We start from the raw sequence: 11,452 nt of genomic DNA on the forward strand, positions 1-11,452 counted from the left end.
TACAATGCAAAGCTGCAGAGCGCGTCATAAGAACGTGACATGTTTGAAGAAACACTCTACAAAAGATGAATTTGGTTAGAAAAGTTTGCCCAGTAGTTTGGAAGGGGGAAAAAATAAAAGAACTTTTTAAAACACCAATCAGAAGTGTTCGTTTCAGTGGAATATTTCTTTGTTTTCTCTCAAGATCCAAGTTAGTGTATCCCAGAGTAAAAAATCCCACCAGTATTGCCTAAGACTTGAAAGGCCTGCAGCTTTGCAGCATGCTCTTTTAAAAGCAGACATGCTCTTTTTTTGAAGTCCTACTGTGTATTCACCTACCCCTCTCTCTCTCCCTTTCTGCTCTTTCCCTCTCCATTTTTCTTTTGTGAACAGTTGATCAAAGTATGTTTGAGAACTCCATTGCGCAGCAGCAGAGTCCCCAGACCTCGAGGCCAGGGCCGTCCTCGACCCGGCGCGCCGCGGCGACGACTAATTCCAACCCGGGGTCCAGCTGCGTGGACTCGCCCTCCTCTGGAGGACAGCAGAGGCTGAAAAATGCCATTAACCTGGGCAAGGCAGTCGGGGCAAAGGTTAGTGCGACACAAGCAGAAACGGGACATTGAGCTCAGCAGGTCCTGTATTCTTTTACCCTTTGAAATAAGCTCATATAGTGTGACTTATTGAAAGGGACGCAGGTTTAAGCTCTTTTTATTCTTTCAGCTGAGCCGATAAACATTTGTATCAAAACTACCTGCAAAGGTTAAACCTTTCTCTCCTTCTCGTCTCGCCTTCTTTCAGGTCAATGACTTGCTAAGAAGAAAAGAGCCCAGCAACCTCGGAGACATTGGGGTCACGGAGGTCAACAAGAATGTTGGTGCAGTTTGGAGCTGCATGGAGCAACTCAGTGAGACTGCTGCCAGCAGGTATGCACCCTCATATCCACACACACATTCATACTTCATCTTAATACTGAGCAAACCGCTCCCCCCAAATAATTAACAGGCTTCTACGTCAAAAGATTTTAGGATGAATATGTGAAACTTGGAGGCCTTTCCACACGTCTAATTAATTAATAAACCCACTGAAAGACATTATCTTAATTTATTCAAAAATATTCCATTACCTATACTGAGCAGAGGACGTATCTATCACTGCAGAATTGGGCTGTGGGTCAGAAAAAGTGAATAATTTACGATTTTTCCTGTGAAATGTGGCTTTAAATTAATGATGATACATCAGAGGTGCCTGGGAGATGCCTGGAATTGAATAAGCCAGTTTTTCACTTTGAAGTTTTCAGTTTCAGGGGGTTTATTTTATTTTTTGTTTTTTTGAATATGCCGATTTGACATGTTTATGTACTCTCATAAACGTACTTTGGAGGATTTTTCGTCTGTTCTCCTGAAGATTGGCCGAGTAAAAGTCATTTTTCAGCCGCTCAGGTTCCATTTATCTCCATTCGCTGCACCCAGAACAGATTTAGCTTCATTTAGCAGCGATCTAAAGATTGTTCTGGACCACCAGCTGGTTCGGCAGACTTATAGCTGACTCACTTCTCATTTTTGAAACGTGAATGCATGCGATGAGGTGCGCAGGACCATCCCCTGTTCCCCAGACAACGCAAGTCCTGCAAAGCCTCTGACCTCCTTAACAAGGTTTATGTTTTTTTCTTGGGTTTTTGATGTTAAAGATGCTGTTTTTGTGACAAAAAGGTGCATTTTCTGAGGACAGACAGCACAGCAGTGCTTATTGAACTGTCTCCACCTGTCAGCTGCAGTGAAAGGTCACACAACAGTAATAATTTGTGATCGCCTTGGCCTCTAGCTACAGGATTACGTGCTGACGTCATCTGGAACAGCTTAAGAATTTAGAGTGTTTTTTGTAAACACGCTCACTCACTGAACTCAGTGAGGAGCTCCGAACACGAGCGAATGTAGGTTTAAGCTCTTGTAGCTTCTCTCCAGCCGCCTTCCTCCTCCGTCACTCAGCTTGTTCTTATTAGTAGGCAAGAGCAGCTTTGAAGTCTGAGTCATCCGGCCAGGTTTCATTCTTCTATCAGCTGAAGCGGCATGCAAACTTTGGATGGCTTTTGTTCGACAAAGTTTCATTCAGTTAAAATATGAAACAATTGGTGGTTCTTTGATGCAACAAACGCCCCCTGACAGGATTCTATTATTTTGCACAGCGGGGCCATCAGCCAATTAGCTGTCAATTTTTCTTGACATGTTTAGTCATAGTCCCGCCCACAGTTTTAATGTGTACCGACTGCAAAATCTGAAGTTCATTTTGCTGCGTTTTTTCTTTGCCTGAATAGTTTGTGCCTATTGTAAATGCAGCATTACATATGGGTTATGTATGGATTGCTTCCTTAGTTATTACAAACCCTAGCTTCAGTGTTTGTTCCTGTATGTAGGCTCTGTGACAGGTCATCTACTTTTATCTGCATCCAAATGCAGTTCTAGGATGTTTTACACAACGTAACGTTGTTATGAAGGAGGAAACCATCTATCAGAGCCTAAATTGTTTTTGTAAAGCAACAGACAGTGCCCGAGAGAGGTGAAGAACAGTGCAGGCAGGGTGGAATGGGTGGAGACAAATGTCAGGGGCAATTTGTGACAGATGGATAGTGGTGAGAGTGAAAGGGAAGGTTTACATGATGGTAGTAGACCTGCTACACTATGATTTATGGTTTATAGAGGGTGCCACTGAAAGAGAGACTGAATCTGGAGGTGGCAGAGTTGAAGATTTCTGTTGGGAGAGAACAGGAAAGATCGAGCGGTATGAAGACAAAGTCAGAGAGGCAAGACTTAGATTGTTTGGACAAAGGACGTTGAAGATGAAGCTGCCAGGAAGGAGGAAAAGAGGAAAAGCGCAGGGAAGATTCATGGATGTAGTGAAGGAAGGCATGCAGAGGGATAGATGCTGGGGATAGGCTGAGAAGCAGGTTGATGATCTGCCATGACGACCACCAAGGGGAGTCATGAGGCTGTAAACATGCTGTTTAAGCTTGAACAGCTCTGGTCAATTCAAGCAGCTAAACTTCATCAGCATAAAATATGTTTAGGAATCGATTTCTTCTTTGTGGCAGCATATGGCAGAAGTTTCAACTGTAGTCACCACTTAAACGTTCTCTGTCTGTCTTTCGTTGCCTCCCTTAATCTCCATTTTCCCTTTTCTCCCCCTACCTTTATTCCTCTCTTCTATTCCAGCCACATCACCTCCTTTGACTCCTTCCCTCGGCTGGACCCTCCACCCCCATCGGGGAAGAAGCGCCTCCCTCGAGCACTGAAGACGACCCAGGACATGATGATCTCCTCTGACCCGGTGGTCTCCTCCCCCGACCCTGTGGATTCTTCCTCTTTCCCTTCCTCCCCTGAGAAGACATCCCCCATCACTCAGGAGGAGATAAGGAATGAGGAGGAGCAGCAACAGGGAAAGGAGGAGGAAAAGAGGCCATCGGGCCCAGCAGAGAGGAAACCCGGAGCTGATTCTGAGACAGCTGAGATCAATGACAACGTGGATACAGTGATAGGTGGAGAAGAGGATGGCGTAGAAGTGGGAAGCTCTGATGAAGGCATGGATGAACACAGGCTCCAGCTCCAGCTCTCTGTACCAGACCTCATCAATAAAGATCCCCCTCTGGAGTCCAAAGCCAAACAATGCGATATCTGGCAGAAGGCGCCGGGGCCAGACTCGCGGCTGGCTTCCACTCCCTGCTCGGGCAAAACTCCCTGCCGCATCAGCCTGGGCGAGGATGTCCTGCTGGGGAATGGCGCCCCCTGTAGCAAAGCCACTGGAGGGAGCACTGAAGACATGGAGCACCATCCAGACCTGCTGTCGTTTGAGTAACACACAGAGCTGCGGCCAAATAACCAGTTCAGTAGATTTCAAAAAGAATTTGAAGTTTTTCTCTTAGTGTCCATCCCAGAAATGTGTGTGGAGGTAATTCAAACAGACTGCAGTGAGTACTGCAAATCAAAAATTCACTGCCACTTTTCAATTTTTCAACTCGATCTTCTCTGGGCTTTACTTTAGGAAAAGAGAACACGTACTTCCAGAACCGAGGGCTCTTTATCTTTTTTTAATCTGATTTCCGGATGTGCGATTAGCTGAAAGGTCACGGTAATTACGCCTTGCTTTCTAACACGGCTGATCTGAGGTCAGCTGGGCGCTTCAAGAATCTTGTTAATGAATGAAAACAAAAACTGACCAGCATGAGACAATGAATGAGCAGCAACAGAGGAAATAAGCGGGACTCTTTTTTGTGCAGTTTTTTAATGCTTCTGATTTATTCACTGTGTATTTCTTATGTATATCAGGTGTCTAACATATCATGCCTTCCTCACTAATGTAATGATGATGTAACAATGAATGTTTTAAGTGAGATGAAATATCCTTTAAATGGGCTAAAATGTTACAGACAGTTATTGGCAAGTGTAACCACAAACATTAAATTTTATATTATTTTATCAGTATTAAGATAAAACACTATTGTATTTAGCACCACGATATTTTCGCTCTATTTAAAGGGACATTTCATTGCATTTTTGGTATAAATCATACAAACGCTGCTGCAGCTCAAAGTTATACAGCAATATAATGTACATTTAGACTCATTTAACATAAAACTCAAGTGTTAGGAGTTAGGCGCAGGCTCGGGAAAAGAAGACGGAAGTGAAGGGTGGAGAGGCGGAAAGGATGTGAATGTGTAAGATGGAAAAGGTTAGCGAGGAATTTCCTTTCAGTTCAGTCGATATGAAATGTCACGCAGCACTTTCTACTGCAGGAGGGCGAAGCCTTTTGACCCTCAGCTTCACCCTAAAGAAATGATTCCTGTTCCTTCTTGAGCCAACCTGGAAGAGAACTTTCTCCAAAATGGATTTTTGGAACACACTTAAACTTTTGTTTCAGTTATATTTATATAGCGCCAAATCACAACAACAGTCACCTCGATGCGCTTTTTCTTGTAAGGTGAAGACCCTACAATTACAGAGAGAAATCCCAACAATCAGACGACATCTGATGAGAAAGCACTTGAGTGAGACGTAACGTCCGGCAGAACCAAGCTCGGGGAGGGGGGCGGGAATCCAAACCTACATGGCCCTGTGTAAAAAAGCGTTCGCCCCCTAAACCTAATAACTGGTTGGGCCACCCTTAGCAACAACAACTGCAATTAAGCGTTTGCAATAACTGGCAATGAGTCTTTTACAGCTCTGTGGAGGAATTTTGAACCACTCATCTTTGCAGAATTGTTGTGACTCAGCAACTGTTTGTACCATAAAAATTTGATTGCCTGGAAGGCGAAGGAGCTGTGTGTTTGGATCCAGGCTCATAATTTGACCATAACTGAAACACCAACATGATAAAGATTTCCAAAATCATCTTCCCGCTGTGGCTGAACTGAAAGCGAATTCCAGTGATCTCCACAAAATCCTGATGGAGAGACGGGTGGAGGGACGGGCAGCTTTTGGAGGGAGGGCTGCTGGAAAGTTGTTTCTGAGCTGAGGAGGAGCAGGATAATTAGCTGTCAGCAGAAAGAGATGAAAGAGGTGCGTTTTTATTTGAGCAGATCATTAAGTGACAGACCAAAGACAGAAGCGATTGGCTCAGTCAGACATGCTGTTTTTTGTCACATTATTTTAGTGAGAAAGCAGGAGCGAAGATTTCTGCAGAAGAGAATCTCTCTCATTTACTTTCACTTCATCGGCTCTGGAAAAAAGAACCCAAAGCCTGTGTATTAATACCTTTGTCGTAGCAGTTCGCATTTGAAACTTTCTGACTCAGAAAGGGTTTTTTTTATCACTGTAAGAGTAGCACAATCAAGTTGCCATGGTTATTGTAGCACAAGCAAAGCTGTATTTTTATAACACTACTGTGTGAGCATCTGTTCTGCAGATCTGTGCGAGTGGATTAAAGTGGACTTTTGAACTGTGGAAAGTGAACACAAAGATCCCAATGCCCAGACACTGAAAAGAACCCATTTTCTGCGAGTGACCTCAGTGAGTGACCTGCTGTCCTTGTAGGGATACACTAAAAATATCAAAGAGCTCCCAGAGGACAGCGAGACAGAGGCACAGCCAGCGTTGGTCATGGTCAGGTCGTGCCCGGCAGAATGAGAGGAATGTTGGAGCTAAAGAGAAATAGATAAAGGAAGCTTTGTCTCAGTCTGTCTCTCTCTGACTTGGTCTTACTGCCATCTACCACCACAATAAAGCAGCTGATGTCTCCCATTAAAGAGTTATTTCACCCAAGTCACAAAACATAATTGTCCCATTAGCTTTAACAAGCAACCTGCAAGACACTGTGGAGATTTTCTGCTGTTTTCAGCACCCAGAGCATTGCTCATGAAGTGAGAGTGGCAGATGACAGGTGGAAATGAAAAGTAGCTTTTTTAAAAAAAAAGAAAAAGAAAAAAGAAAATGTGTAAACTGACCCTTTTAGGTAGATGCAAGAGTGAAAAAGTATCATTTACTATTACAAAAAAACATAACTACTGACAAACACTGGTGTACAGCATGAGCAGGGAAAATATAGCCACCATTATTAAAATGGGTTTCTTAAACCAAAGCAGTTTGTTATAGAGGATAGCTAAGGCTGATGATGTCAGATATCCCTAATATGGTCATTTAAGTCCCACCCACTTACTGTACAAACTTACTGTTTGTGAGAGGCAACCAGTCAGAAGGAATGTGGCTTAAAGTGAGGGGAGGGCTTGTGTTTGGCCTGATGAGCTGCACCAGCATGAGGTAAATGAGGATTTTCTTGAACAGCAAATATTACAAAACCTCTGAAGTAGAGTCCAAGAATATAAATCTGTTGTATGAAACGTGAGCAGAAGCCCTGCCCACTTTAAATGGCTCAGAAAAACTGAAATCTGTCAAGTAACGACCAAAACTCTTTTTTTTTTCATGTTTATGTAGAGCTCATCGGTCCCTAAATGAAACAAAAACCACCCTAAAATAAAAATTGTAACTTGTAGCCTGACGGTCGATGATAAGCCAAGTGTCTCTCAGCACGGAGATGAACCACTTATCAGAGAGGCTTTGATGTGATCTAACAAACACGCAGGAACGGATTGATAACAGCCACTCGGATTGAGTCAGAAGGTAAAAGCAATGCAACGCGATCATTAGTTCAGAGAATGCAAACGAGCAGCTTTATGAGGACACAAAAACTAAAAAGCTGAATTCTTTTATTTGCTGATGAAGGAGGAGCAGTGTACTTTTTATGGAAATGTTGTAAGGCTATTTTTGAAAATTCTGTGAAAATGCTAATCACTTTGTTGCTCTAACAAATGAAGGAAAGAGATTTATTTTGAGGCAATCTGCGTTATTTAGCTGCTGCAGAATTTGATAAATGGAGAGGAAGAAAATGACCACCCTTTGTCTGTGACGTCGTGTCTTGCTTTTGTCTTTTCAACGCTGGTCGACATGATTTCAGCAGACATGATGAATGAAGGAAGCTGAGTGCTGCACGTGGAGGCTTTTTCAAAACAAGCCCGAAGACTGGGACCTTTTAGCAATTCTGCTTTAACTGTTGCAAATTATGTGACTGTGTCTCTTTTTTTATAATGAAAAATCAAAATGATTCAATAATTTTTTGCCTTTTATCCTCCTAATGTAGTTTTTTTTTTTTTTTAAGTGGGGAAATAATTCCTCCAATGGCTGTAATCTTCTGAGAAAACAAATCTGAAAATAGACTTAATCATGAACCACTTTTTGTCTTCTGTGTCTTTTTCAAAGCTTAACAAGACCTTTTCTTCATCATTTGTTCTGGGAATAGTCTGTGTTTTGTCTTTCCTTCGGCTCACGCCTGCCACTCAGTGACTGCTTGCACAGAGCTCTCATCCTTATCAGTTCCATCAGTCAGCGTCGATGGGCCCCCGTGTGTCCTTACTCTGTTTGATGGATCATACGCTCTGAGAGGCGCGGCGGTGGCGGGGATTCTAGAGCGGAAACCGCTCTGATGTTTAATTCATCTATGTTTGTCCTAATTCGTGAAACTCCTGGTCACTGGCCACCCCTGGTGTAAACAACCGGTCAGCTCAGACGTGTGTACAGGTCTTGTTGCTGTTTAATAATTCAGACGTGATGCACTTATTGATTTTCTACAAAAGAACCCAGACCTTCATGCATAATGAATCATCTAGGGCGCGAGATAGCTGGGTGCAGTTTCTCGACCCAACAAGTTTCTCTCTGCTGTGTCCTGCTGAGCTTCTCAGCTAGTTTTGTATAAGGAAGCGCCCCCAGCAGTATGAACGAAGGTCATGCTGCGGTTGTTCTCGAAAGATTAATTTTTATGTAGTTACTCAAACTGAGATTGAGCTGAGATACTCTGCATAGCTTGAGCTTATATTTCACATATTGCAACTTGGTAGCAGTGTTGGGGAGTAACGGAATACATGTACCGCCGTTATGTATTTAAAATACAAAATATGACAGGCATCTTAACACAGGCAGCTGTAGCTAATTTGGGTTTTTTTTTTGGTGCAGCATGCTAAACAACCTTGCTAGCATTAGTTACTAACTGTGTTGTCCAGTTATGATCACTTCTGGCTCTAGTATCAGCATAGCTGCATCCAAAAAGATAATGTTATGCCTCCAAAACAACACAAAGTCTGAAACCAGTCTGTGATATCCCAGTGGCTATGGCAATCTTTTATATACTGTCTATAGTGCAGTCCACCTCATAGACACCTATGTTGTGAGTTTGCCGCATTGTGCTCCAAAGCACAGGCTGGGTCTGACTGAGCCTTCATGAGTACATCCACAGTATGTTCTTTCCATCACAGCCTTATTTGTATGAGCCGGTCTACAAGGCACGGAGAGATTTGAAAAGAAAATTAGGACAGACAGAACAAAGCTGCTGCTTCTACAAATGAGCTCTTCCATGAATGCCTTTCAGAGCGTTGTGAAAGTGAATAGATGTTCACATTGATTATCAAAAATAAATCCCATAGTGAGCGTGAAGCCATAATATGATATGTAATACAGGCTGTTCTATTATCTGATGAAACGAGCAGTGTCTTCGCAGATGCTTCTTGCTGCTAGGACATCAGAAAAGTTTGCTCACTGACTCCAGCCCTGTGATGAAGAGGTATGTGTCAAACTGATGAAAGGGTGCACAGCTGTGCCACAATAACAGCCAAATTCTTTCTAAAAGTAGGCTAAGAGACATTTTTGTAAGGAAGAGTAGTCGGTGTAAATCGTCCTGCCTTCTGACTATGAAGATGACCTTTTCCAGGATAGCTTTACTTTGTAGCCTGGGGGATTCCAGCTTCTTGAACAGAGGGTAGATATTAGTAAACTCATTATTAACAGTGCATTAAATGTCTATTGTATATTCTTAGCAACTATTAACTGTAGTTTTAAACAGGAGCTTTTCTAGGATTTTTCAAATAAGGTGGCACATGGGGGTCCAGAGCCAGTGATGGGGTGGCAGGGTGTCTTTGTATTGAGTTAACCTGCGCATGTCACAGTCCTGGGTCGGTGACCCAGTGTTTTGAGTTTTGTATCATTATTGAATTTAGATTTTGTCATAGTTTATCTTTTCTAGTCTTTTGGTTTCTGTTTCTGTGTTCTATGGTCTGCTGTATTCCCTAGTCAAGTCTGCGTCTGTTATGTTTCCTGTTTTACTTTGAAAGTCTGTGTCCCATGTCAATGTATTGAGTCTCGCTTCCCCTTGGTCTTGTCATGTCAGATTACTCCCAGCCGTGCTCTCCTTGTGTGTCTCATTTCCCTCGTTATCCCTCAGTGTATTTAAGTCCCGTGTTTCTTTTTGTCAGCGTCACGTCGTCTGTGTTACATCCCTCATGTCATGTCAGGTTAATGGGTTTCAGGATTGTTGTGCAGTCCATGTTCCTTTAAGTGATTCATGTGTTTCATCATGCACTCTGCACAAGGTCCTGCTCATAGTCATTGCCAGTCTTCCTACTTTGTCATAGTTAAGTCACAGTTTTCTTAGTTTAGTTTTCCCAGTGTAGGTTCTACTTTAGTTTCGCCACTGCCCGTGCTGCTTTATGTTGCCCCCTGTATCAGCCATAATAAAGGCTCGCCTTTTGTTAAAGTTAGTTCTGTCTCCTCGCCTGTGTCCACACCTGGATCCAACACACACACCTCCGCACGGCCTGCCTCCACCAATCATGGCAGCGCAAAGGAAAGTAGTTAGGAAATGATAAGCACTGAACCTGTGAGGCCACAGCAGGAGTTCATTCTTTTTGTTTTACAGTGGAAAAAAAGGATGTAGCAAGCATTATGTCACCCGCTGATTTGTAAAGTCCTTTCACAAAGCCTGGATTTGAATATTTTTATGCCATCACAGTCTTGGTGTTTTGAAATCAGCTGTGAGCAGGTGCTCAGAGTAAACAATCACTTCTGTAACTACCGGTCCATTTAGCCCATTCCCTGGTTTTCCATTATATCGACACTCAGACTGTATGATCTAAAAAAGTAAAGTACCCTTGCCCCTCTCTAAGTCAGGTAGCAGTAACTGAGTCAGTTAATTATGTAATAGTATATGATGTGACCGGTGTTTTAGTGCTACTTGGCTTTAAAGGCACAGTCAGTAATTTTTTAAAGATGACTTAATAGAAAACCAGAATGTTTTACTCGTAAATATACATTGATTAATGCATAACAAATTGATGTTTTCTCATAAACTTAGAATTAATCCATTAAAAGTAAATGGGAGCAGGTATCAGTTTGTGGAAGCCGCCACATTGCCCCAGCATTTTAAATACAGTAACTAAGATGGACTGAGATGGATATTCTGCCTAAATGTGGATATGTGTGTGGTTAGAGAATGGCCACACACGTAGTATGACTTATATGTTACTTTTAATTTAAAGTTCACAAACTCTTTCAAACAATTTTTGATCATTTAACATTTGTAGCTGTATGACGCGTCTTTCTCATTCTGTCTTTATCCCCCATCACCACTCCTCTCATTCCACCCTCATGTTCACCTCCTCACCTAAAGGTAGTAGATAGTGACAGGACTGGAAACCAAGCATCAGACATATGCACGGGTAGCAGCAGCAGAGAGAGGGGAGCCACCCGAGCAAGAGCTACGCTCTTTGGAAGAGCAGGTAATGGCCTTCTTTAAAAGCAAAGGTATAGAAATGGACAGTAAAAATATTGAGGGATGCCATCCTCTTCCGAGAAAAAATCAAATACCTGCCATTATCATTCGTTTTGTTAATAGAAAACAGAAAAAAGAACTGCTCAAGCAAGGAAGAAAGCTAAAAGGTACAAATGTTTATTTAAATGAACACCTAATCAAGAAAAATGCAGACATTGCAAGACAACCAAGAATATTAAGAAAACAGAAGAAAATACAGTCAACTTGGACGTCAGACTGTAAAATATTCATTAAGTTAAATGGAACACCAGAGCAGGCTAAGGTTCTAGTCATCAAAGAGATGACTGAACTAGAAAAATATAACTGATAAATGCAAAGCAGTGCTAAATATGATGTG

The 11,452-nt window shown here is 42.4% G+C and overlaps 1 protein-coding gene across 4 annotated transcripts in view; it reads left to right on the plus strand.

Moving 5' to 3' along the window:
• The window catches only part of LOC309692846 (carboxyl-terminal PDZ ligand of neuronal nitric oxide synthase protein-like), a 272,306-nt gene extending 264,616 nt beyond the window's left edge, over positions 1 to 7,690 (plus strand). For all 4 annotated transcript variants that reach the window (XM_082511678.1, XM_082511680.1, XM_082511677.1 and 1 more), the window contains exons 11-13: positions 373 to 569; positions 778 to 902; positions 3,186 to 7,690. In XM_082511678.1, coding sequence (XP_082367804.1) covers positions 373 to 569; positions 778 to 902; positions 3,186 to 3,825 — 962 coding nt within the window. In that variant the 3' untranslated portion in view covers positions 3,826 to 7,690. The remainder of the gene's footprint in view (positions 1 to 372; positions 570 to 777; positions 903 to 3,185) is intronic.
• Positions 7,691 to 11,452: the final 3,762 nt, after the last annotated feature.

Source organism: Aulonocara stuartgranti, assembly GCF_965226115.1.
Source record: "Aulonocara stuartgranti genome assembly, chromosome: 17".
NCBI lineage: Eukaryota > Metazoa > Chordata > Actinopteri > Cichliformes > Cichlidae > Aulonocara > Aulonocara stuartgranti.